The sequence below is a fragment of the Cavia porcellus genome, unplaced genomic scaffold (assembly GCF_034190915.1).
Source record: "Cavia porcellus strain 051 isolate PalLab524CR breed Dunkin Hartley unplaced genomic scaffold, mCavPor4.1 scaffold_16, whole genome shotgun sequence".
Classification (NCBI taxonomy): domain Eukaryota; kingdom Metazoa; phylum Chordata; class Mammalia; order Rodentia; family Caviidae; genus Cavia; species Cavia porcellus.
Genome location: NW_026947499.1, coordinates 51818408 through 51845975, shown reverse-complemented (window position 1 = coordinate 51845975; position 27568 = coordinate 51818408). Strand labels below are relative to the sequence as shown.

Genomic DNA, 27568 nt, shown 5'->3' with positions numbered 1-27568 from the left:
CTCAACGAAAGTCACACTCATTGCCATGGTGATGATTCACACCATGATACTAACTTTTATAGCAAATGCGGTAGCTTCAGTTTGTCTCTGAGCACCAAGATGTTTCCAACTAGTGAGGGGGTAAGAATGAGGAAGGAAAAGTGACATTCCCAAGGCGTTTGAGAAAATTAGGAGGAAAAAGTCCTCACTCCCAAACTCCTCACTCCCAGATGCCTCCTCACCAAAGTTTACAATGTTCATCACAATTTCCTCTCCGTTCACAAATCTTAGGCAGCTTCCAAAAATAGAAAGATAGGTGAGTCAAACAGAAATGCCGCCTTGCAGTTCGTATTTTCTTCCTCAAATTTCCACTGAAGTCATCAAAAGACATAAAAATAAGAGAACATCTGTATCTTTGCTGGAAATTGAGAAGAGTGCTAGCCACGCAGCAGTCCTTCCAGGAAATTCTGAAAAGTAAAATAGTAGTAGGAAAAAAAAAAAAAAAGGCCTGCGATTGGGCACTTTATCTGTCCTTATGCTGCGTTCATGGATTTTGGTAACCTGTGTATTATTTTGACTTACTGCTCTTCATTAAAACATCTGGTTCTTAAATAATACATTTACTTTTAAAAGACACTCTCTGGGCTGGGAATGTAATTGGATGGTAGAATATTTGGTTAGCACATGGGTCTAATTACACTGCTGTTCCTTTAAGCTGCAGAGATCAGGTATTTTGTCCCAGTATCAAAAACCTGACTAACATTTTTATTGTCATGTTCACAGACCATTTAGCAACACTGAACATATACCAAGCTAAATTGAGAAAAAAGAAAACAGAAGAGAAAAAGAAAGAAAAGCGCACAGGACATATTCTCTGCCTATAAAACATGACAGCTATAATTTTAAATTAGTAATAAAAATTTAAGCAGAAAGCTAATTTAAGAAGCTAAGAAGCATGCCTAAAAAAAAGCATGATAGGAAATTTAAAACACAAATGCAGACACCTCAGGAAAGACACAAAACAGTCTGAACATGACATTGAAACAGAGGAATTAGCTGGTCCCTTAAATATTTGTTCATTATTTTGAAGAGCAAAAGAAGATAAAAGAAGAAAAACAAATTAGCAAAATGAAATTCAAAGTACAAAATAAAACCTACCAAAAGGAGAAGACAGACATAGAATTGATACACAAATCCCACAGCTAATTCTGTGAAGAAAAAAATAAATAAAACAGATGAACCTCCAGAAAATCAGGAGGAAAGAAACAAGACAGCATAAACAAACAAAATTAGAAACGCAGAAGAGGATTTGACAGCAGAGCCTGAGCTGGCAGCGGAGGCAGATGAGCCTGGGGCAGGTGCACCACATCTGGACTGCTCACATGCTCTGCCACATGGTTGTAAATGACATCTATGTGTCACTTAGTGAGCAGGACACCTTCTGACAGTGCGTCAGTAGGCGATATCCTTATTGTGTGACCACCAGGTGTGCTTCCATAACTCTACAAGACACACCCTGCTGCATGGCTGTGCTGTATGGTCTAACAGGCCATTCTGGAGCTACAAACCTGGGTAGCATGCCAATGCACCAATGCACTGAACAGCACAGGCCATTGTAGCACACTGGCATGACATCGCTCGCTAGGTGACAGGAATTTTTCAGCTCCTTTAAAATCTTTTTTTTTTTTTTTTTTTTTTGGTCAGTACTACCGATTGAACCCAGGGCTTTTACAGTAAACTACATCTCCAGCCCTTTTATATTTTTTATTTTGAGAAAGAATCTCTATCTAAGTCATTAAATTGCCTGGGCTGAGCTCAAACTTACGATCCTCCTGCCTCAGCCTCCAGAATGCAGTGATAATGAGCATATGTCACTGTAGCCAGCTCCCTTATAATCTTATAGGTCTGTTGTTGACTGCACCATGATTACATGATGCATGACTGTACAGCACAGCAGAATAACTGGAGAAGCCCAGGTCCTTCTGTCTGGGAACACTGAGTCAGAGAGTGCATGTGACTTGCCAAAGATCACGTAATGTTAATTAGAATCCAAATTTCTAGAATTTGATTCCGTTAAAGCCAAGGCAGCATCACTTTGCAAATGTTTCCTCTCAACTATTACTCCATCAACTTAACAAACATCCTAAGCATGGAGAAAGGGTATTTTACCAATCTGGTGAGTGGCATAATGTCTTTGGAGAAGGCCGTGGCACAGAGAGGACAAGTGACATTCCTGAGGTCATAATACATCCATCCAGTTAGGAGAGCTAAGGTCAACCCCAGGTATCTCCCCTCCACTTTCCCCCAGCTCTCTGCCTACCCCTATGTCAAGAGACAGAACAGTATCAGTATATTCTTTGGCTCTGGCATCACGGATGCCTGGACCCAAACTCCCACGCTGTCATTTAAGAGCTGTGTGTCCTTAATATAGCGTTAAAGACTCTGATTCTTGGGAATGATGCTCTAGCTAGGGCTGTTGGGAGAATTAAGTGATGATCTAAGAGTAAATGTGGTCGTGCTTTGGACTTAGTCCTGGGGCACCATCCCTTAACACTAAGCCATTTTTGTGTCTCTGTTTTCTGCTGTCATTGCTACATTCCAGCTTATTATAATGTCCAGATCTTTTATACCTTTATATTTTCTTTTTATTTTCCTGTACTAAATGCAGCATGCTTATTAAAGTTCTCCCAGCAAAATTGTTTAAGTAGACAACTGTCTGAAGCCAACAATTATTTAAAATTGTTTCAGGTGCTGGCCCAGAAGGAAGACTGTGATAATGTGTTTATTTCCTGGGAGAAGAAGAGGGGGCAGGAGTGGTAGGTTTCCTGGGGTGGCACCCTATGGATTCCCATCATCACCACTGTAATGGCAAAGGGAGGGCAAAGTTCAGGACCCTGCAGCAGCATCCTTGGTTTCCCATGAAGGAAAACCCTGGAAGTGCTGAGAAAAATGGGGCCAGGTGGTATCGTGGGGCTGGGACAAAGAGAGGACTTGTGGAGCACAACAGGCGAGGGATAAAAGCTCCAGGGTGAAGTAGTAGCCACTGTTTCATGGGCCAGCAGGAATGGTCACTCTGTAACCAGAGCCCACAAAGTGCCCCATGCAAGTGAAGGGACCCTTCTTTTTGGCTATTGTGAGGTCACAAAATTGCACGGTAAAGTATGGATCCATTTTAGAGAAAAAAAAAACAGTTTTATTTTTCTGCACATCTGATTAGTCCCATGTGAATGCTCAGCCCAGCACTTGGCATCTAGTGAGAATCAGTAAGTGGTAGCTATCGTTATTGTAATTATTATCATTATTATGTTCTCTCTATCTTGCTTCAACCCCCTGGGGATCATGCTTTCTTTGTCTCTAACCTCTTTAAACTTTGCTTAAAGAGGAAGTAACATCCAATATGTGAGTCAATGAAGGTGGAATTCATCCATATGTTAGAGGAAGAACTATCTAAACATTGGGGGAAAAGATGATTGGATGACCTTTTAATGTCATGTTAGAAAATTTTCTAATTACTTGTTTCTTTCTTCGCAGTAATATTCGTTTGTTTATCATTCACAACTGAATCAAGTCCAGATGGCCTCCTGAATCTGCAGAGATATGTACTCTTAGAAAAGGTGAGCTGGTTGTATGCCATTCTTGTAATTCCAGCACTCTGGGAAGCTGAGGCAAGAGGATCACAAGTCCAAGTTCAGCCTGAGCAACTTAGCAAGATTCTGTCTCTCAAAATAAAAAATTTTTAAAAAAGGCTGAGGATGTAGTTCAGTACAAAGGCCATGAGGTTCAGTACAAAGGTGTGAGAAGGAAGGAAGGAAAGAAGGAAGGAAGGAAGGAAGGAAGGAGGAAGGGAGGGAGGGAGGGAGGAAGGAAGGAAGGAAGGAAGGAAGGAAGGAAGGAAGGAGGAAGGGAGGGAGGGAAGGAGGGAGGAAGGAAGGAAGGAAGGAAGGAAGGAAGGAAGGAAGGAAGGAAGGAGGAAGGGAGGGAGGGAGGGAGGGAGGGAGGAAGGAAGGAAGGAAGGAAGGAAAAGAAAGGAAGAGCCAGAAAAAGAAAAGACCCCAGAACAAAGGAAATATTGTAGCTGACTGTGAAGTTGATCACATGCAGCCCTCAATGAAGATGTATCTCCTTAAAAAGCCAGAATCTGAAAGTGGATTGCGCAGGGCTTTTGGGTAAACTGAGAGCCACTTTAGTGCCAGCAAAATTACATAACTGTTTCAAATAGGGCAAGTGTCACAAGTAGGGAGTGGTGAGGACTGAGGCAAATAGAAAACCATGTCTTGTCTATTCAGCTGTTCTCAATTGGTGTCTTGGGCCCCAGATTCTAAAATACTGGCAACTTATTATTCCTGTTTGTTTGTTTTGAGAAAGTCTCTTGCTATGTGTAGCCGAGGCTAGCCTCCAACTCATGACGATCCTCCTGTCTCAGCCTCTTATGCCTGGCTTATCATTCCTTTTTAAGTTAAAGGACCGAATAAAACTATCTGTGAGGCAGACCCAATTCAGCAGCCCTCACTTTGGGACTCTGTTTTCATGCTTCACTTTCAAAAGAAAAAGAAAGACACTTGATCCCATACTTGATGGACTAAATTATACTGTGGTTCCCAAAGTAAGATTTTTCTTACCATCCGTCAACACCAGCTTTCTGCAGCTCAGAAATCCCAAAGGACAAAGACCCCATGAAGTCATTCCTACTGGTCAGATCCCAATCCCAAATCTCCACGGACAGTCTTCTGTCTTTGTCTGATTCTTTCAGCTGACTGCAAAGAAAAAAAGAGAGAAGGCAGCAGAAGCTGTCGTGACTTCTCAAGCAGATGAAAAGTACAAGAGGACAAGACCTGGAGCTAGAAATTTTTAAACGTTACAAGCTTCTGCAAGAAACATACTTGGTTTCCTTTCCCCAGAGACAGGGAGCTCTTCCTGCTTGACAGCCTGTGGCTTAAACAAGCAGAGGACCTGGGCCAGCTCCGACAGGAGCAGCTCCTACTTCTGCTATGTCTTAATAGAGTCCACAGTGTTCAGGTAATCCTACTGAATACAGATAGAAGTTACATAATTGGGTGTGTATGCACATGTATTACGTATTTGCACATGTGTGGGTTGAGGCTGAAGCAGTGTACAGGGAAAGGGAAATTATCTGGTCTGAGGCACTGGATTAAAGCCTAGGCGTTTCCTACTTTGCCCTGAGAAATGGGACTGTCCAAAGGAACCAAATGGACTATCCAAAGTCGTGTGCTTTTAGGCTGCAACTGAAGCATGGGCTCTGATGTCAGACTGTCTAAGGCCAAAGCCCCCAGCACTTTATACTTGCTATAGAACTTTGAGCATCTGCTTTAATACACCTCATCTACAAAATGGGAATGAAATGAGTCAATGAAGTTGGATCACTTAACTTGTGCATGTTACACATAACATGTGCTCAATAAATATCAGCTGCTCTGACACCACACTTATTGGCACAAATTTTTGGATACTGGCAAGGGAAGCTAATGGAGATCTCCCAGCAGTCCAAAGACCCAACATTATCCCTAAACTGAGCCCTAGACAGGTTGTCACCACACCCCATCGGTTATATCCCACTGTTACCTAAGACCCACAGCTTCTCTCACAATTTACTTTCATAACACACTGTGCTGCTTCCCAGCCCACCCAGTCCCCATATCATGGGTCTTCTGAACTCTATTTTAAAAATGCCTTGGCTCACGAAGGGAATAAGGAAGGGAGCTAGGAAGGCAGGAAGAGAGGAAGGGAAGGAGACAGCAGGCAGGAAGAGAGGAATCCCTAGTTTCTGATGGCTCATATATACCTCTCCCACCCACGCTGGGCCGCCATGATGTCAACTTACAATCTAAATGTCTCGTTCCACTCAGGGTTAAGGGAGCACTTGATGGTTTTGGTCTTCTGCTTGCTCTCGCTTTTAGGATCAGGAATCAGTTTCAGTTTTACATAGGGATCTGACAAGCCATTGGGGTCCATGGGTACAAGGTTTTTAGCATCTCTTACTACAAAAGAAAAAAGTAGTTTTAACACTAACAGTGCCCAAAATGGTTTACACACCAAGTAACCTCTGCAGAACATGCAGCAGGCAGGGTCCTTGGCACCACAAGATTCCTGGAAATTTTGCTTTTATTAATATCAACAGCTATAAATATCAACAGTTATATAAAATGTATAATGGTATAGTGTAGATTTTGTTGTACACTGGCTAAAGGCTAATTTCCGGTTTCATTTTGCTCTTTCTATGCCACACCCAGGAATAACTGTAAGTTTTCTAAGCTTTCTTCTACAAAGACAACAGAAAGACTGGCTTCTTTCATGTAGCATGTTTTCAAGTCCCATGTGATAGCATGGATCACTTCTTCATTTTTCAGGCTCAGTAATATCCCACTGTACAGATCTAAGACGTTCTGTTTATGCACTCATCTGTGGATCAACATTTGTGTCATTTCTACTTCTGGACTATTGGGAATATATGTACCCAGACACAAGAAGTCATGTATTATGATTCTATTTATATGAAACTTCCCAAACAGGTAAAACCCATAGAGACATATACAACAAACTAGTTGCCTCTGGCTGAGGACACAGGGAAAAGGGGAAGCTACTGTTTTTGAGTAGTTTCTTATTAAATTTATTAAAGAGAGAGAGATGATGGCTGCACAACACTGTGAAAGTACCGAATGCCACTGAACTTACACTTTAAAAGTGAGTGGCTAATTTTATGTGATGTGAATTTTACTTCAGTTCTGAAACAAAAAGCTAAAAAAGAATTAGAGTTGCCAGCTAAAATAAACCAAGGTGCACCTGTTAACCAGCACCCAGACACTCACTGAGAGAAGACAGGAAAAATACTGGCAGAATTATAACAAGGCTCCACCCTCAGTCATGAACTTCCTTGTGAAGGTCAAAAGACCAGTTTAGGGGAGGAAAGAAAGTAGATCAGGAGTAAAAGTGCCACCAGCCATGGAAAGGAGGAGGTAGAATAAAATATCAGCCTGGAGAAAGAGGGAAAAATTAATCAGAGTCAGTTCAAAAGCCAGGAACATACGTAGTTGAAGAAAGGGGACTTGAAAATGAGAGATGTACAGGTCTTAAGGATACAGTGTTAACTATCTCACTTACAACAGAGAAATCCCAGGTAATATACTCAATTCTAAACAAATCAAACCATCTACTAGACATTAAATATGGAATGACTCCTACCAGAAATACAATGATGATTCAACCTCTGCAAATCTATTATTAAAATATTCATCAACTTGTAGGTGAAAGGAGAAAACCATAAGATAACTGTATTTATTTGAAAATAGCAATGGAATTTCTTAACAGGATTCAGGTTATCTGAAATAATAATGCCACAGTTCATGATAAACGCAATCCCATGAAAGCTGGAAGGAAGACACAGATACCCATTACCATAGCCATTATTAAACAATTTTTTCTAAACGTTCCACCAGAGCAATGAGACAATAAAAACAGGAACTCTAGTTCAAGAAGGCAAGACAAACACATTGGAAAACAGGGGATAAAGTGCCAGCTCAGTTCCTGTGATTTTCAGTTATCCCCTCCCATGTCACACCCTGGACTTTATCATCCCCCAAATTACACGGCACATATCCCCACTATCTTATGTCACTTCCTATTGTCTAGTTCATTAACCCCATTACTCCTTCCCAAAAGTCTGCCCCACCAATCCATTCTGCACCCAGCATCCACTCTCTGAATTCCCATTCCCTCTGGTTTGTCCTTCATTTACCCCAGCTTAAACTTTGCAGTACATTATATATTGTTCCCTGAAAAATAGCCTCAGCTCTCTCCTGTTTTTTTTCATGTTTCTTAACTAGCAAAACCCCAAGCAACTGATCAATGTTGAGAGAAGGAAAGGAGGGAGGAAGGAAAAGGAGGAAAGAAGGAAGGAGTCTAACGAGACTTCTAATCCAAGACAGACTGCACAGTGTTCTGGATACAGGGTTCTAAGACACAGGGTAGATATTTTACCTATCAGAAATACTTTTTGTATTTAAAACTCACTTTCTTTGCTGCTCAAACCTCACTTTGGCTGCTAAAAAGTAAAACTGACATGTTTAGCACAGAATCTGGAACCTAGAAAAATACTCAATAAATATTAGCCATGGAACTGCTATTGCATCATTATTACTCACTGCCCTCTTTGTCTATTTCTGTCTTGAATACTTAATCATTTCCAAATGGAGCAGGATAAGACAGAACAACCTGTGATCTTTTTTCTTGAGAACAATCTATTTGATCTTCCCATACGAATCCTTCCAGAATAGTGCTTCTCTACCCTTAGCGTGCCTAAGGGTCACCAAAGGACTGAGAGAGATTCCTGGGACCCACCCTGCACCGACAGATGCCGCCCTTTTAGGTCTGGATTGGGATCTGTTCGTTTGCTTTCTAACAAGTTTCCACATGAGGCTGACGTCGCTGGCCTACAGAGAACACAGTGAGTAACGCTGCTCTGCAGAGTGATGCTTTCTTAAGACGCCAGTGCATTTTCCCCACAAAGTACAATCCCCAACTGTTATTTTCTCTCATTTCTTGAGCTTTCCAAGGAAAATAGCATGTGCCAGTTTCTAGTCTGGGAATGACACTTCTATCACACAGTGAGTTCCATAAAAAACATGATCTGAAGCACTAAGGCGCCAGAATCTTGTCTGTCTGTTTGATTGACAACGCAGGCAAGTGGAAGCTGCTCCTCTTTCTTCCTTCTCGTGAAGCCAGTCCCTGCTTCCTTGTCTGACGAACAATGCCACAAAGATAATCACTGGAGAAAAAGTCTTCTCTTGTAAGTTTAGGATTCTGCAGGCCTTGTAGAGTGCTCTGGAGGGCCACAGAGTGCTGCATGCTGGAGCTGTCCATCTTCAGGTTAATGGGTGAAGAATGTCTTTTTCCAGTAGCTATCATCACAAACTCAAAACACAACAAATACTGGCAAGGTTGTGGGGGGAAAAGAATCTACGTTTTTGGTGAGAATGTAAACTAGTACACTAACTTTGGAAATTTTTATGGAGATTCTTTAGAAAGTTAAACATGGAGATCCAACTTGACTCAACTATACTTCTAGGTATCTTCCCAAAAGACTTGAAGACATCATATTACAGGGATATATGCATACTCATGTTTATAGCAACACAATTCACAGTAGCCAAATCTTGGAAGTGTTCTCTGTGTCCATCACCAGATGAATGGATAAAGAAAATGTAGCATAAATACCTAATGGAGTACTAATTAGCCATAAATTTAAGTCACTTGTAGAAAAATTGATGCACCTTGAGCTAGGCCATAATGCTAAGTGAAACAAATCAGAGACAGTTAAATAGCATGTGGTTTCTTTTATGTGAGAAACCCAAAGCATAAATACTTCAAAGAGCAAACTAAAAGACAGATGATAAGAATGGAGATAGACTTCATGGAGGTGGGAAGTGAACCTGAGGATGGGAGGAGGGGGAGAAAGGAGGGAAAATAAAAGGAATCAAGATGTGATATGCATGTGCACCATTCCCACAGTGAATGTATTTTGCAGCTCAAACTGATACTATTATGGTCCATATCTAAATATCTCTCTGAAGCCTCATGTACTCATAGGCGAAGCTTCTGGGAGGTGACTGGATCATGGGTGTGTGATGCTCATCAGTGGATGTATCCACTGATGAGTTTATAGCTAAATGAGATGTTGGGAAGCAGAGCCTGATCTGAGGAGGTGGTCTCTGGGGCCACGGCCTGGAAGGGTCCATCTCCTTCCCCTGCTCCTCCCTTCACCCTCACTGCTTCCTGTCCACCATACTGCAAGCACCTCTCCTCTTGCCATGCCTTTCTGCCTTACAGCCAGCTGATTATGGACTGAAACATGAGCCAAAATAAACCGCTCCTTCTGTAAGTTGTGGGCTTGAGTATTTCACCTCAGCAACTAGGGAAGGAAGATATATGCTAATAAAAATTTAGGATCAAAAAAGAATGCCCTTTCCTTTGGCTTTCACTACTTCTCATACTCCCATTCCTGACAGAGACACCACTCCAGCTCTCCTCTCACGCTCACTCTTTCACACTTTTCTTCGACTTCTGTCCATTGGAATCTGTTCTCTATGAAAGAGGGCAAAAAAAAAAAAAAAAAAAACCCCTTTGGAAGGAGAGGATGAAAATTGCTTTTGAACTGTTGGTATTCACATCTCTAAAACTACAGCAACTAAAACCACTGTATCACGATCAGTTGACAACAGTGGCAGTCTCATATCCAAAGATCTATCCCTCAGGAAGCTTTCACAGTCAAGTTGTGTTGCCCTGCAGTGACAGCCACATATATATCAAGAGAGCAAATCTCTCTAGACCACACTTGGCAAGATCATCTTTGATTTTTCTTGATAAATGTTTCTTTACTATCTTTGTTGAAACCCATCCAGCCCAGATGGTATAAAGTGCTTCACATGCAGTAGAAAAACAGCCTTTCTCCCTGGTGGAGGTTTGCTACATGTACAGAAGATGAGCTTCCTAGCCTCGGGACCATGGCTTGCTTTGGATATGAAGCTGGGTGATAGTGAAAATTATTGCCATCAATTTAGAGCACTGGTGGTGGGCTTGAGGTGACTGCCTGTCACCCCAGAGTTCTGAGAGGCTGAGACAGGGGGATTGAAAGTTTAAGCTCAGTCTGGGTAATTTAGAAACTTAGTGAGACAAAATAAAAATTAAAAAGGGAAAAGGGTATAGCTCAGTAGAAAATGCCCTATGTTCAATCTCTAGAACAACAATCACAAAAATCAGAGTAAGCAACCTCTGAATTCTAGGGGAAAATTGCTAAAGTAGTATTGAATCTATAAAAGGATAGCACCAATGTTACAGAATTTCCTAAAAATTGCTCTTCACCGAGAACTTTCCTAATTTTTTTTCTGTCCCCAAAAAATTGTAGCAAAGTTTTTTCTTGTCTTGACCCCTCATTGTATGAGTGAGGAGAAATTCTATTAAAACTCCATTTGAAGAAACTTTCCTTAAAATATGAACCTTACTCTTCCTCATTATGTGTCTAGAAAACTGTGACTCAAAGTCATACCCACTAACACTCAGTTTGAGGATATTTGCTACCTCAGGCACGATGGTACATGCCTGTAATATCAACTACTTGGTAGGCTGAAGCAGGAGGATTGCATATTCAAAGTCAGTCTGGGCCACTCAACAAGACCCTGTCACAAACTAAAATTAAAAGGGCTGTAGGCTCAGTGGTAAAGCATGCACAAGGGCTTGGGTTCACTCCCCAGCACTGCAAAAACAAAAAGAAATAAATGAACAAAAAGGTAAACAAAAAAAGAAAAGCTAACCTGGAAAGAATCAATGATCTGCAGTCTATTCGTACTATGAACTACTATGCACATGCTGGTAATACTGGGTTGTCCACATGCACTAACATTTTTGATGAAAGAGAAGCAAGAGAAAGAAAATTGATTACAGTATTTTTGAGAAAAAAAACATGAGTGGTTCTATGAATGAAATCTGGACCTGAGCTTTTAAATAATGGCATTGGGTCAATGTCACATTTCCTCTTTTAGATAATTATACTATATATATGTAAAAGAATGTCCTTGTACTGGGGAATTGAATACTGAAGTATTTGGGGGTTAATGGGAACCATGCTCCAACTTATTCTCAAGTGGCCTTGAGAAAAAATGCACATACATAAAAATATTTAATGGAAAGAATGCTAAGTCAAATGGAATGTAACATAAACAGTTAGTCAATCAGGTAAAGAGAATTCAAAAGTTCCTTTCACTATTCTTGACATTTTTCTGTAATTTCAAGTTTATTTCAAAATAAAAAGTTCAAATAGATGTCCAAATCTTCAAAAGGAAAGTATGATAAACACATTCTCTACATGGTCATATATGAATGTAAATATACAGAAAATAGTCTAGAAGAAAGATTGATTTAAGAAACAGTTACTTCAGGACGGGGATTTAGCTCAGCGGCATAAGCGCCTGCCTTGCAAGCAGGCAGTTGTGAGTTCGATCCCTGGTACCGATAAAAAGAAAAAAAGACCAAAAAAAAGAAACAGTTACTTCTGAGGACAATATAAGGATAACGGTTTGGGGCTGTGAGCAGAAAGACCAGTTTTTGTCTGTCACTCTCTAAATTTTCTATGAAAAGAATGCATCTTGCTCTGGTGGTGTTATTAAAACCTAACAAAAAATATCTAGTTGTGTATTGACAGCTTCCAAGAAGCCACTGCCTTGCTCTCAGGGACCTCAGTCTCTTCCCACCAAAGATTTCCGAGAGCAACTCAATCTGCAGAATGCAGTTTCAAAACTCATAGTTTCAACCCCAAGAGCCCAGAACACGAGCTCTAATAATATAGAGACCCAAGATTCCCTCATGAAGATCAGTGAGACACACTCAGCCTATGCCCAGTGTCAAGGCAGAGCTGGAGAGAGAGGCAATCACCAGGTGACCAATTTCAGCAGTGCGAGCTACTTCTGCTATCCTGCCCTGTCCCTCTCCAATTCCAACAACCTCCTGCAGCTGACAGCTCCCTGGACCTTTGACTCACTCCAGTACCATGCCACACAGCTCACATTAGAACTTCTTAGACTTGCTTTTCAATCTGTCACTTTGATTCCTGTGTACTTAACTTCTCACCCTCAGGGTTTCTAACCTCCAGCTTCTCTGGTACTGTGTGGTATTTGCAAGCCCTGGAATCTCTAACAGTCCCCATCCCCATCCTCTTAACTGGTCACCCTGTGACAGGTTCTGATTACAAAGCAAGCAAACTCAGGGTCCTCCGGCAGCCTGTGAGCAGCTTCTAAGTCATCCTGAGCATGTCTGTCGCAGCCCCAAGGCTCCTAGCACAGCTGGCTTCCCGTCACTGCTGGCAGAGGTACAGTTATCACATGTCTAATTATCCGTGTTGAGACAGACCTCCAGCTGGGACCATCACTGTGTCTGTTGAGAAGAAAGCCTGTCAAATGATGGCAAGTGAGATGGTGGGAGCTGGTGCAGAGGAAGTAAATGTGCAAGGGCTGGACTCCGAAGTCAGGCAGACCCGGATTAAATCTTACCTTTGCCATGTCTCTCACTAGCTGGGTGTTCTCCATCAAAACACTTACCTGAGCCTTGGTTACTATGTCCCCCAAATACTGATAAAACTACAGCTGACTCAAGTGGGCCACTGGATAGTAGCTAGGGTGGCCATACACCTGCTTGCCTGGATGACCTCAGTCTACACTTCTTGTCGTTTCACTCTCAAAGGAGTTTAGGTGTTGACAATAAATTATATAACCTCTCTAATTACAGAGGGCAGTAACTTTAAAGTGGAATGTAAAGCACATGGCAGGGCCCAGCAAATGTTGATTTTCTTTTCCCCTTTCAAAGAATTTAGACCAAACCACAGAACAAAAATTTATAATGATCAAGATAAATTTCAGAGCTTAAAAGAGTATCTTTTCAATGTGATTTTCATACAAATAGTCTTGGAGGAGGTAGTATGAACATGATAGATGACCTGAAGCTGAATGCAATAAATCTACTACTTCTTATTAGTCTGAGCTTCATTCCATTCCAATCTAGCCCCTTGGAGCGTCACCTGGAATAGTCCTTGCACTGAATTCTCCAGTAATCTTTTTTATGAACAATAACAATTACATATCTTCACAGGGTACAATGTGAAGTTTTTGGTACATTTGCATGCTACATATTGGTTAAATCGGGAAGCTTAGGTTATCCACTTTCTCGAACATTTATCATTTCTTTGTGATAGGAACATTTAGACAAGATCGGGCATGTTCAGGGTGGTTATGGCCGTAGACAGTGATAGGAACATTCAGATTTTCTCTATTTTCGATTATTTTGTGATTTTACTTCTGTTCCCTTTATACCATTTTCTTTTACATTTATTTTTAACTCCCACCTAAGCCTGAAGCTTCTTTTTCTCTGGTCTTGTTGCCTTTTCTCTCAACTCATGCACTGCTGTGATTTATTTCATTCATAATCCTACCCATAATCCTACCCAGCCTTTTAATGTCTCCAGTAACATCCTTCTTGCCTGCCTTAAGCCATCAGTGATGTTTGCCTTCAAGGTTGTCCCTCAAGAAAGTATAGTGCAGGGAACCCAATCAAGCAGCTCACCTCCCTTGTAAACGGTGGCAGTGTGGCAGACTATGGCCCCTCCGGGGTGAGAACCACCAGGGGCTCCTGAGATCCACACCATGTTGGAACTTAGGATGCTGGGAAACCAAGCAACCAGCCTGCCTCCCTGCTAAGCAATAGTGAACCTACTGGTGCACAGCCTAGAGTCAAACATCTCACTTCTCCTACCAGCCTTCCCCTGTTCCCCTGTTAGCAAATGGGAACCAGAAATCTGAGCATCTCTTGGGAGGTTGATGATAGCAAATAAGGGGGATTTCCTTCTACCATCTCTTTGAAGGCAAATATTTTTATTACTGTTTTGCTTTATTCTGATTAATGGTACTGCTCTATTGAATATTCTATTTTTATAAGTTCTATAATGGTCTGCATTTCATTTTATTTGATATATGTGATTGAAAGAACAACTATTGTAAAGATAATGAAATATGCTGTGATACCTATTACTGTTATCACTGTAACCTGCAGTGAAGTTCTGTACCAATTTCACTACATGCTCTCAGTTGGCTTTATTCTATCTTGGTCTGTTGTATTTTACTACTTGTAAAATAAAAAAATAAATAAAGTAAGTAAAAAAAAATCAGAGTACATGGAAAGTTTGACGTGACCCTGTATTTATGGTCTCCAGCCATGGTGTGGCCCTTTACATTGCCTGATACCCATCGGAGCCCTAGTCCACTTGCTCTCCCATCCCCTACAGAAGCATTTTCAAGGTATCCATTCTCAAAGCCCCACTAGATTGCTACCTCTACCTTACTCACCTGATGATCTTCCATACTATATGCTTTTTCCATTAACTTCTCGTTCCTCTTTCATTGGATAAATGTGCACTGAGCAATTTCTGGGGACTAACTTTACAGTCTCTCCAGGAAGTGAATACATCATTAAGTCTGTGAAAACTAGAGAAGAAGGTAATTCTATTGAAAGGTTCAGGGCTCAAAACAGAAGGTATTTGATATCAGTTTAATTGTATTTAAGATATATTATGTAATTTTCAACCTGATTTCTGTCAAAGACTAGTAAAGCATGTCTTTAAAAATCCTCTCTTGTTAGGATATTTCTATTAATGTGTGTTTTTAATGCATAATAGTTATGTTTGTGTCAATCCTCTTACCTTCTCTAGCTTTTCCCTTTCCTTAATCCCCTTCTCCCTCTCTAAAATTCTGCCTTTTTGCTTCCTACCTTATCTCTTTTGTTTTACTCTTGTATTTATGTATACTTTAGTTTTCTCATATAAGAGAAACCATATGATATTTAACTTTCTGTATATGATTCATTTCACTTAATATTATGGTCTCAAGTTCCATCTGTTTTCCTGCAAGTGACATGATTTCATTTTCTTTATGGCTGAATAAAATTCCACAGTATATATAATCAAATTTTCTTTCTTATTTTTTCCTCTTCTATTAGTATATGTTTATGACATACAAGAGTACATTCATCATGGGGAACTGATTATGTCTCTATCTATCTATCTATCTATCTATCTACCTATCTATCACATCTTTTCTTTATCCATCTATCTGATGATGGAGGGGCAGGCTCTTATAGAGCTTAGCTACTATGAATTGTGCTGCTATAAATGTGGAAACACATGTATCACTGTAGTATGCTGCCTTCTAACTCTCTCAGAAATATACTCAGGAGCAGTATGGCTGGGTCAAATGGAATCTCTAGTTCTTGTCTTTTGAGGAATCTCTACCCCGATTTCCACAGTAGTTGCACTAGTTTACACTTCCACCAACAGTGTAAAAAGGTTCCTTTCTGCCCATATCCCATGCCCAGCAGCATTTGTTGCTTTTTTGTGTGTGTGTTTGATGATAAATATTCTTCCTGGGAAGGATGAAATCTCTGAACAGTTTTGACTTGCATTTCCTTAATGGCTAAAGATCATGAACATTTTTTCCTATACTTGCTGTTTGTACTTCTTCTCAGAAATGTTTATTCAGTTCACTTGTGCATACGTTGATTGGGTCACGGATGCAGGAGGTTACTTTATATATTTTAGATATTCAATCTCTACCAGAAGAGTAGCTGGGAATAATTTTTCCCATTCTTTGGGTTATGTTTTTATTCTGCTGATTGTTTCCTTTGCTGCACAGAGCTTTTGATGCAATGCCATTTGTTGGATTTTGGTATTATTTTCTATGTGATTGGAGTTCTCTTTAGGAAGACTTTTCTTGTGCTTATAGCTTCAAGTGTTTCTCCTATATTTCATCAAATTTTCTGCTTTTAAATCTAAGTCTTTGATCCATTTTAATTTTATTTTAGTACAAGGTGAGAAATGTGGATCTCGTTTCAGTGTACTGCACCTGTATAATCAGTTTTGCCAACACCATTTGTTAAAGAGGCATCTTTTCTCTAGTGTATGTATTTTGACTCTGTCAGAAATCAAACAGCTGGGTGCGTATGGTTATTTCTGTCTTTCGTTTTCTTCCACTGGTCTCCTTATTTATTTTTGTGTCAGTACCATGCTGTTTTCTTGCTATAACTTTGCAGCATAACTTGAAATCTGGAATTAGGCTGCCTCCCATTTGTTCTTTATTATTAGCATTGCTATGGTTACTATAGGTCTATTCTGGTTCCATATAAATTTTAGGATGTTTTTCCTAGTTCTGTGAGAACATTGTCATTTTCACAGAGATTATATTAAATCGATAGGTTGCTTATAGTAACATGGTCAATTTTGACTATATTAATTCTGCCTGTTCAACAGGAAATGTCTTTTGATTTTCTAACATCTTTTTTAACTTATTTCTTCAGAGTTCTATAATTTTCATAAGTCATTCATCCCCTAGGTTAGAGTTATTCCTAGGTATTTAATTTTTTGAACTATTGTGAATGGAATTGTTTTCCTGACTGCTTTCTCAGTGAGTTCATTATCAGTGTACAGGAAGGCTATTGATTTTTCTATGCTGATTTTGTATCCTGCCACCTTGCTGAACTGAGCTTCTAAGATTCTCCTAGTGAAATTTTTGTATCTTCTATATAAAGGATCATATCATCTGCCAATAATTTGACTTTTTCTTATGTCAGTATTTTTGAAAATCTTTCCTTTCACTTCTAGTAGTTTTTGTTTCATGTATTTTGATCAAAGACTATGAGTTCTTTTATTCTTAGGTTTTACCTTTCATAATTAACAAATTCTTTTGTACAGTTTATTATTTATTTGTCTTGAACTCTACCTTGAATCTGGGTAGCTTTTCATTTGTTAGCATTTGATATTTACTTACCACCAATAAATGCATTCTCTATGTCTATCACTTCTTTTTATGATTATGTTTATTTATTTGTCCTTTTCCTTTCTCATCTAGGAAGACTTATTAGGCTTATTTTCCTATGAATTATGACATTTTCTGTAGTAGACATACCTCTATTTACTATTTCAATGCACTTTAATTTGCTTTATTCTCTTGAACCACTTTTTCATATAACTTCTACTGTTACTCCTTTTTCTTAGCAAGCTTCATTTGTAATCTCAGGCCACCATTCGTAGACTCTCTCTCTCTCTCTGTCTGTCTGTCTGTCTGTCTATCTGTCTATCTGTCTATCTGTCTGTCTCTCTCTCTTTCTGTGGTTTGTGTGATATGTGTTATCTGTATATTTTCTTCCTACAGCATTTACAAAGTTTTCCATTGTATGAATGTGCCATAATGTGTTTATCCACATTCTGGCTGGAAACATCTGAGTAGCCTCCAAATTTACTATTATCCCATATTCATAAGTTTTTGAGTATAAGGTTTTATTTTTCTAGGTCATATAAATACCTAGGAGTGAGATGACTAGGGTTATATGATAAGCTTATGTTTATATTTTTTAAATTATTATGAATGTAATTGGAAATCAAACTGTTTTCCAGAATTATGGTACCATTCTACATCTCCACCAGTGACGAATGGCAGTACTGTTTGTTCTGCATCTTTGCTAACAAGTATCGATATATCATTATTTTAGCCATTCTCTGACAGGTATATAATGGTATCTCACCATGATTTTACTTTGTATTCCCTGAATTTCTAATGCTATTGAATAGCTTTTCACTAATGTATTTACTATTCTTATGTCATCCTTGGTGAAGTGTTTGCTCAAGATTTTAGCCTATGCTTTTGGTGAAGTTGTTTGCTTTTATACTAATCAATCTGGGATTTCTTTACTCAGCATACAAATCTTTTGTTGAGCATGTTATTTGCTAATATTTTCTTTCAGTTTGTAATTTATTTTTCCATTCTGTGTATTTGGTAGAACAAAAGCTCTTTAATTTTAATGAAGTCCAATTTTTTTGCTTGTGTGAGTCATACTTTTAGACATGTCTAAGAACTCTTTGTCTAATTGCAAGTCATAAAAATTTTCCCCTGTGTTTTCTAAAATTTCATACCTTTATATTTTCCATTTATATCCATAGCACATTTTGAGCTGATTCTTGTATAAGATGTAAAGTGGAAGTTGGTTTTGTTTGCATTTAGTTATCTAATTAAGGACTGAGAGTCTAGCTTAGGAATACAGCACTTATCTAGCATGTGCAAGGCCTTGAATTTGCTTCCTGGTAGCAAAAAATAAATAAAGTTGTATAAGATGTTCAATCATTCTGGACATAGTTTGTTGAAAAACTACCCTCTTCCCAATTTCATTTACGTTATACTTTTGTTAAAATCAGTTGGTTACAGGTGTGGTTCTATTACTAGACTGTTCTAACTCATTGGTCTCTCTTTTTTTAATGAGGCAAGTGCTTAAGCCACTGAGCTAAATCACCAGTTCCTATTTCATTGGTTTCTAAATCAATGATTTCACCAAAACCACAGTGCTTGACTAGTGAAGTTCCACGTAGACAATTTTAAGGCTGGATATTGTGAGTCCTCAACTTTATTCTTCATCTTAAACATGGTTTTAGCGATACTAGTTTTTCCTTTTTTGCATTTCGATATAAATTTTAGAGTCACCTTGTTCATAAACAACAAAAAAATCCTGCTGGTATTTTAATTGGAATCTATAAATAATCCTTAGGAACTGACATCTTTGGCTGGAGATGTGGCTCGGCAGTACAGCACTTGTCCAACATGTTCAAGGCTTGGAGAGAAACAAAAACAAAAGGCTGACGTCTTTACTATATTGAGTTGCCTAATATATGAATCTGGTATGTTTCTCCATTTATTTAGGTATTTTAAAAATCTCTTCTCATGTTTTGTAATATTCACCATTCATAGGTGTATGTTGTTAGATGTATACCTAACTATTCCATTTGTTTTAGGATTATTATAAATGGCATTTGAAAAATTTTTTTGATTCTAGTTTCTTGTTAATACATAGAAGTACAACTTCTGGTCTGTTAACTTTGTATGTAGCAAAACTCACTTATTGGTTCCATGAATTTTTTTGTAGATTCCTTTGGATTTTCTACATAAACAATATGTTTTCTGTGAACAGGGACAGCTGGGCTTTCTCCTTTTTCAATCTATACACATTTTATTTTTATTGTCTTATCACAATGGCTACCTATTACAATACAAGATTGGATGGGAGTGGTGAAGGTGGACAGCCTTGTAACATTCCACAGCTGAGGAGAGAAACGCGCAGTTCGTCATCATTAAATATGCCGTTTATCGTATTTCTAGTTTCTGGCAGATGTCCTTTATTAGGTCAAAGATGCTCTCTTCTGTTGCTAATGTCCCGAGATCATCTAACGTGAACCAGCATTGAATTTTGTTAAAAATTCCTTTTGGAATCAATTGATATATTCGTTGGCTTTTTTCTTTCTTTAGATTATTAATATGTCAAATTATATTGATTGATTTTTGATTATTGGACTAGTTTTCCATTCCCAGGGTAAAACTCACTTGATTGAGATATATTATTTTAATATTGCTAGATATGATTCGCTACTATTTTGTTGAAAACTTTTTTTATTTACATTCATAAGAGATGTTTGTTTATAGATTTTCTGTGCTGTTTTCTTCTGTTATTGGTATTGGGGTAATTCTGGCTTCATAAAATAAGTTGAGAAGTTTACCTTTCTATTCTATTTGTTAAAAGAACTGCTGTTATTTCTTCTTCAAATCTTTGGTAGAATTCGCCAATATAAATGTCATTTTAAAACATTTATCTTTATCTTTATCTATGATTGTCCATAGTTTGATGTGTTTATTGTATTTTCATGTTCTTTCAGTTCAAGTTATTTTCAAGTTCAAGAAATTCCTTCGAGACATTCTCTTTGAAGCAAACCTTGGATTATTTAGAAGTTTGTTTTTTAATCCATTTTCCCAAGGGTTCTACTCCCGTGACTTTAACTCCTACCTAAATGCTGATAACTCCCACCCCCATCTCTGTACTGAGCTTCACAATCATATGTACAATTATCTCTGGAATATCTTGTGTTGTATGTCAATATGCACACCAAATTCAACATGCCCAATAATTTCATTATCCCCCTGATTTCTCCCACCTGCTTCCTGTCTTAGTGTCCAACCATCCATTCAAGTGGATGAATGAATGTGAGAATCAAGCTGATCTCTTGCCCTTGGTACAGTTTAGGACTATGGACCTCTTTATAATTAGTTAGTTGTACCTCTTTTTAATTTCATGCACCTGAGCCCATCTCATCATCCGTACCACTATCATGTTATTAATAATAATAGCATAGGGTTATTCTATCTGAGGTTGATATTGTGCTTAGCGAGTGAGGAGAGGCTTGTAAATGGCAGTTAGTTCTCCAGTTGTTGTCTGGGAATTCAGTTTTGCTTTCCTGGTGAAATTAGGTTCTTCCTTGCTGGTTTCTTAACTTGTTTTATGTTATCCAGCCCTTCCTCCACACTCCAATCAAAGTGTTCCTTTCAAAACTTCCAATCTGATCTCATACTCTCCAAACAAAAACATTTCATCATTTTAGAAAGTCTATTAATAATATTATTCACTATAAAACTAGGTCAAAATAGAAAAACTATATAATTATCTCAAAAAATGACAAAATAGCCAACCGACAAAACCCAGTAGCAATTATTTCATCTAACACTTAGAAAAACAGGAATAGATGAACGCTTTTCTTGATATAATAAATATATCAATAGCTTTTACCATGCAGTCTGGTAAAACTCCAGAGGCACATCTATTAAGGCTACAATCAAATTAAGTGTCCAGCATCAGTACTATAATTTAACATCTGTCTGGAAGCACCAACCAATGCAATTACATAAAAGAAAAGTAGATGAGGCTTAGATGTTGAAAATGAGCACATAACATTAGGCAGCATTGTCTGACTGTGCCTTAGAGAAATTCCCAAAGGTTCTAGCACATGACTGACACCATTTTTCTAGTTTCTAGTCATGATCAAATTTTTCCATTTTTAATCTGAGTCATTTCAGTGGGAATTTGGAAGAAGAAAGACATTAAATATACAGCCCTGACTAGGCTTGAATTGTTTTTTAATTTTAAAAAAGTTACTATAAATCTGAGAAATCAGTCATACAATAGAAGGTCAATCTTGTGTACATTATTGTTAATAAACTGAAATTGGATACAAGTTGGATGCCCCAAAATTCAGTCCATCTGACTCCACCAAGATCCAAGTCTGTGTGTCACTACCCAATAATGCATAATTTTTGTGCTCAGTTAGTAGGTTCTGAACCTTGGAACAAGAAACTTGTAAATTTTAGGAGTTTTAAAACCCACAAAACCCAGTTCTGTGCCAGCTACATTGTACACAGGTGTCTCTGCTTTCCAGGCTGCTGTATATCTAGTCTAACACCACAAAAACACAACCCACAGGTCCAAAAATGCCTCCTCTCCATAGGGAGCATCTAAGCTGGTCCCTTCTTAATTCATGGCACTCCCCAGTGGTGTGGGCAATGTCTCTACCAGGTCTTCCAGGAATGCAAACTTGTCATTGTGTACAGGACTTGATACAGATAGAAAACCTGATTCAGGCCAGCTTGGATAAAGAGACCCCATCACCACCACCATCAGGAACCTCTGTGCTTCTCTGGCTGGTCCCAAGGGTTCTTTCTTCATGTCTGGGATAAATGGTTTGGTAGTATGGCCTAAAAATGACAGCTTTGTTTCTCACTTGAAGCGCATCTTCCTCATGCCTCAAGTCGAGTAGAAGCAAGGATAAATCAGCTCACTGTTTCCTTGCTCACATCCTAGGGATGGGAACCAGGAGGAAGCAGGTGCCCAGGAGGCCTCGCCCACATCTGCTGCAGAGTATATGTAGCAAGAAGCAGAAGTGCACAGCTCGGCTTGCAGTGTTGTACCCCTCCACTGTGGTGGCTGATGACATGGCTTTGGGCGCTGCTTCGTGATGCGGATTATTCCCAAAGATGTGACATAAATACTAACATGGGGTCCCTGAAGCTGCAGAGTCACTACTTGGCAGCTTAATTTGGACATTCAATCAAAACTGTCTGACAATGGCTTTGCACAGCCCAAGCAGCAAAAGCCTGGAGCCCCGCAATCTGCTCACTGCAATCACTAAGTGATGGGTTTAATTTCCAGAGGCTTGGGACAAAAGCCTCCTTGGCTCTGAGGAAGGTGGGATTATTTCTCTTCTTCAGAGAAACAGTACATACTTTCTTATTTCTTCAGTGGGTTCTCGACTTTGATAGAAGAGCCCTATCTACACTAACCACATGACTGAGTTTTGGAATTCGAAGAATTTTTGAAAACCTGACAGCCACATCCTCACATCACATTCCCCAGGCAGTTAGAGGAAAGAGCTGTCATTGGAAGACGAGTTTTCTGTTTCTTCTGTTATTCATGGGTGATGGAGGAAGAAAACATCTGTTAGAAGGAGTCCCAACAGAGAATATCAAACCCTTATGTACTGTCAGACATCTTCAATGGCACACAAGTACTAAAAAAAGGGAAATTGTTTCTGCTGAACTCATTTATCCTAAAAGGATGGATGAATAAATATATGAATGGTTAAAATGATGGGTATTAACCAGCCTGAAGGAAGCTGGCATTCTTCTCATTTTCTTTTTGTAATTTTGCCAAATAATCTGTATCTCAAAGCCATTCACTTTGAGATAGTCTTCACAACTTCACATACACACAGACACATGTGTACACACACGGACATGCACACACATAGAAACAAACATTATACTCAAAACACTTGCAAACAGCATAGTCCAGGCACCACCTTCCACAAACCATCCTTAGCATCAGAACAGGGTCCTCTCTGGAGGACCTCTGAGATGCCTAGGTGCTAACATTAGTCCGCAGGCTGTAGATACATTCAGGTAGGACCCAGGAGCAGCTGGGACAGTGTGGGGACAGTAAGAAAAGCCACTTCAGCAGGGTTGTGGCTATTTGCCAGCTGGTACAGGGTACTGCTGGAGTGTCCTGGAAGAAAGTCCAACTGCACTCAGACTCATTTGGTGAGCATCTCTGAAAAGAGTGCAAGCCCCCATCCCATGCCTCCACTTGACATTCCATACTCTGCTTAGAGGGAAGAGAACATTCTGGGGACCCTACCTATCAGCAGATGCCCTACTTTAGTTCCGTAAGAGCAACCCCCAGCTTGTTTGTTTCTGCAGCTCAATGAGTTTAAGGTACACTGCAGCAGGGTAACATGTTGAGGTTTGAAGTGATGTATTTCTCCCACTGCCTGCTTCACTGAATTCTGTCTCTTGTACCTGGAGGCCCTTCCCCCAGACCACTTGCTGAGAGACATAAGTAATGTTCTGTCTTAGGAGGAAAGTTATGGAGATATAACAGAGGAACAAAGGCAGCAAATTCTTGACTTCTCAATTCCGAAAGCTTCTGTCTCTACCTTCCTTTCCATCAGACCTCCAAGCTGAGCTCTAGGGTGACAGGAAGAACAGACTAAGAAGCAGATAATCCCTTCTTTACTCTGTGACTTGTCCCTCTGCTAATCATACTCACTTAGCCCCATTCTTCACCTTCTTTAGCCAGAAAAGTCTAAACCCTTATGCCATATTCCTTCCTAAAGCATACTCCCAAGAGTGGCCCCAGCCTGTCTGTCAGTCAAAAAAGACTAAGTCCAAATCCTAAATTGGCTGAGCTACTAAGACACACATAATTTTCAACATGCTCAAAACAGCTCTTTCCCTCATATCACACACTAAAAAGTGGTAACCAAACTCTGGTCCTCAGAGTAGAAGTATAATATTAGAAATGCTTCTGCATCAATGTTGGAGCCCAGAAATCGGCATTCAAACACACCATCCAGATTACTCTAGCACACACACAGGTATGAGAACCACTGCTTCTGACCAGTGCTGTCCACTGTCAGTACTGAAATATTGCAAACATTTGTCCTGCAATATAGTAGCCACTGACCCTATGAGGCTGGTGAATACTTGACAGGTGACTAAGATGCTGTAAGAACTAACTTTTTGCACTTCGTTTAATTTTTATTAATTTAAATGTAAGCAGCCGCAGGTGACCAGAAGGTACTACACTGCCCAGAGAACTTCAGACCATTGCATCAGCCTCCTGACAGATGCCCCACCATCACCTCCTCACACCCTCTCTCCCTCCCAGGTCAGTCTGTGAGCTGCAGACAAATTAATCTTCCCAGAGCACAGATTTTATCATGTCATTCCTCCTCTCAGAACATCCTCCGTGACTCACATTGCCTACTGATTTTAAGTCTATTTATTTGTTCTTTTTCATAAAGCTAAATATTATCCCAAAATATGATGGGAAAAAAAGGCTAAATAATAAAAGTGAACAGGCACCTCACATGAGCCAAGAACTATTTTAAGTGCTGTGCACATATTATCTCATTTAATCCTCAAACTGACCCTTAAGAAATGAGTACTATTTCCCATTTTAATGATGTGGAAACTGAGAAGTGAGGAGGTTGAATGACTTTTCCAAGGTCATATAGCCGGCAAGAACAGAGCAGTATTTGAACTCAGGTTGTCTGGCTCTAAAGACTGCATAATTAATCATCACCGTGACATCACATTGCTGTGGAAAACTCATCTGTATCAGGAGTTTTTTTTACTCCTCCAAATGTGCCTTTTATTTAATCCACAATTTTGGTCTCATGTTCTGTAGCAGTAGCTTCTGGGCTGCTTTAAACACATTGCTTGCTGTGAACAAGCAAAAACTGTCATCAGATGTCTTGGATTCCTTCACGGAAAGATCAACATACAGTATTTATCCCCAAAATAGCATCTTTCCATCTCAGAAGGTACATTTGGCACATCTTGGGTAAAGTCACCACATCATTCATCAAGGTGTGAAAAGCATGATGGGGAGGGAGTACTGAACTTTAGACTAAGACATTTTTTAAAATGGTAAAAAAAAATATTTAAGGCAGGTGGAATCCAAACAGCTGAGCAAAGGGAGGCAATATCTAGATTGAAAGGGGCTTTGACAGCTAGAAGAATTCTAATCCCATCCTCCGATGTAGGGCTGACAGCCAAAATATTTAGCAAGCAGTATACTCGTCACAGAGGATAGGTCAAATGCCCGAGGGGCAATATGCCAGCTCCCACTGGACTAGACATTAGCCCTTCATTGCTGGATATGCCATGGATGCTATATCTGGCACGAATGGGCTAGACCTGCAGAAGGCTTTCGGAGTATCGATTATTTGCCAACTGGTATAAAAATATTTTGATATCTTGACAACCAGCCCCAATCAAGACAACCAAGCTCTGAATAGATACTGTGTGGTAAAACAAATTTGAAGAACTGAATAGTCTCATTTTTAAGCAGTCTTCAAAAGAGAGGATTAAAAAAAGGCAGATAGGTAGTTGCCAGGGGCTGGCAAAGAAGGAGGAATGAAGAATGACTGCTTAATAGTGTGGGTTTTATTGCGGAGGGCTGGCAAGGTTTGGAACTACATAGAGGTCATGATTATACAGCACTGTGAAGCTACCAAATGCTACTGAATTGTTCACTGCAAGATGTTCAACTTTATGTTATTTTAACTTCGAGTCAATGGGGCGGGGGTGGAGGAGACAGAGACAGTATGAAAAGCTCTTGTAATCTTCAATCAGCCTGATATCAATTGGGTATCTTCATGAAAATAAGTTTCTGGCTAAGATCTCTAGTAGGATTCAAGGATGCCCTGCTGGTCCTCTAGAACATGTCCACTGTCATCACTGGCTCCATGAAGCCTTGGCCATGCTCACTGCAATCCAACACCCTCTTCTGCCCCCACCGTAACTTCTACCTGCCCTGCTTTTACCTCCATGGTCCAGTCATGCTGGACTCTCTTTAGTCCCTTCCTTAATAGGAATAGTAGCTAGGATTTGATTTGTTAGTCTGAGTCCCACAGTTACTGTTCAAGAAATACATATGCAGCATGGATAAGCTAGATAGATATTCCTTGTTTTCTGCACTGAACTCTCTGCCCTCAAATCACAGGTGAAACCACTAGCCCTGGTGACTTAGGCTAGGATATAGTTCTCAGCTCTACACATCTATTGGAATCAGTAGAAACTGGATGGGCCACTTACGTTCTCTTTCCCAAAGCCCTGTTTGTTTATATGTCAATTCAGAAAAAAAGTAGTATATTCTATGAGTAGCTGGTGCAGGCTGCTCTTACTCTACTGGACAAATGGAGTTCTGAAGATAGAGTATTCCTCCAATAGAAACCCAAGAAAATACTTACTAGTGTAGAGGATGATGAAGTTATTAAGCTCCTGCTCTATCTCTGAAAGCTCTACCTGTGCACTAGTTGGCGTTCATTACCAGTAACATCATCTAGATCCTTACACCTAACTCCCAATTTCTCACCCCAGAGTACAGGAGCCTTGGGCTCTCCCTATAAATCAGAAGACTCCCTCCCTTGGCCTTTTCCAACTGGATCTCTTATGCCATCTCTTCTGTAGGGGATTGTTGAGTTTCTCTGACACTTCCACCCAACACACACATTCACTCACACTGAATTTTCTCCTTTCTTACTTACAACAATTCAGCATCATTAGCATATTTTCAATTGCCTTCTTATATTTAACAGAACTCCTCAAGGGAAAGGCATATGATTTTATAATATTTCCCTTAGAACCATTGTACAGTGGAGGTTGGCATCAAGATGAGACAAACTTGGTACTGCATTGAGGTGATAATACCTTCTAGCTGTGATCTTGTTCTCATACTTAAGTTCTTGAAGTCTCAGTGCCACTTCATGGGGTTGTTGAGAGTGTTTACCAGCTGGAATGCATGATATCATATGCACTGCAATGGCTACCACCTATTGTACATTTGGCAACTCTTAAGCACTGTTCCGCTTATTACTGCTATTATAATTATTAATACCTAGGATAATCTTCTGTACATATTTTGTAGATGCTCAATAAATGGTTAGATATCATTAAATTCCTTGATTCCATGCAAGATTAAAAGCTTCATCTATTCCTACAGTGACCACATTTATATTCCTAGCCTTATCCACAATGTCTGTCACACAGTAAGTGGTCCATAAGTGTTTGAGCAATGAACTGACATGCCCTTCTCTCTCTGGGCCCTAAAGCCATCA

General features: G+C 39.5%; 1 protein-coding gene across 2 annotated transcripts in view; it reads right to left on the bottom strand.

The window, feature by feature from the left end:
* Nucleotides 1–27568, bottom strand: part of Prkcb (protein kinase C beta) — a 310851-nt gene that overhangs the window by 90774 nt on the left and 192509 nt on the right. For both annotated transcript variants that reach the window (XM_063226675.1, XM_063226676.1), the window contains exons 6-7: nucleotides 5819–5975; nucleotides 4599–4733 (exon numbers count right to left, since the gene is read on the bottom strand). In XM_063226675.1, the coding sequence (XP_063082745.1) occupies nucleotides 4599–4733; nucleotides 5819–5975 (292 nt within the window). The remainder of the gene's footprint in view (nucleotides 1–4598; nucleotides 4734–5818; nucleotides 5976–27568) is intronic.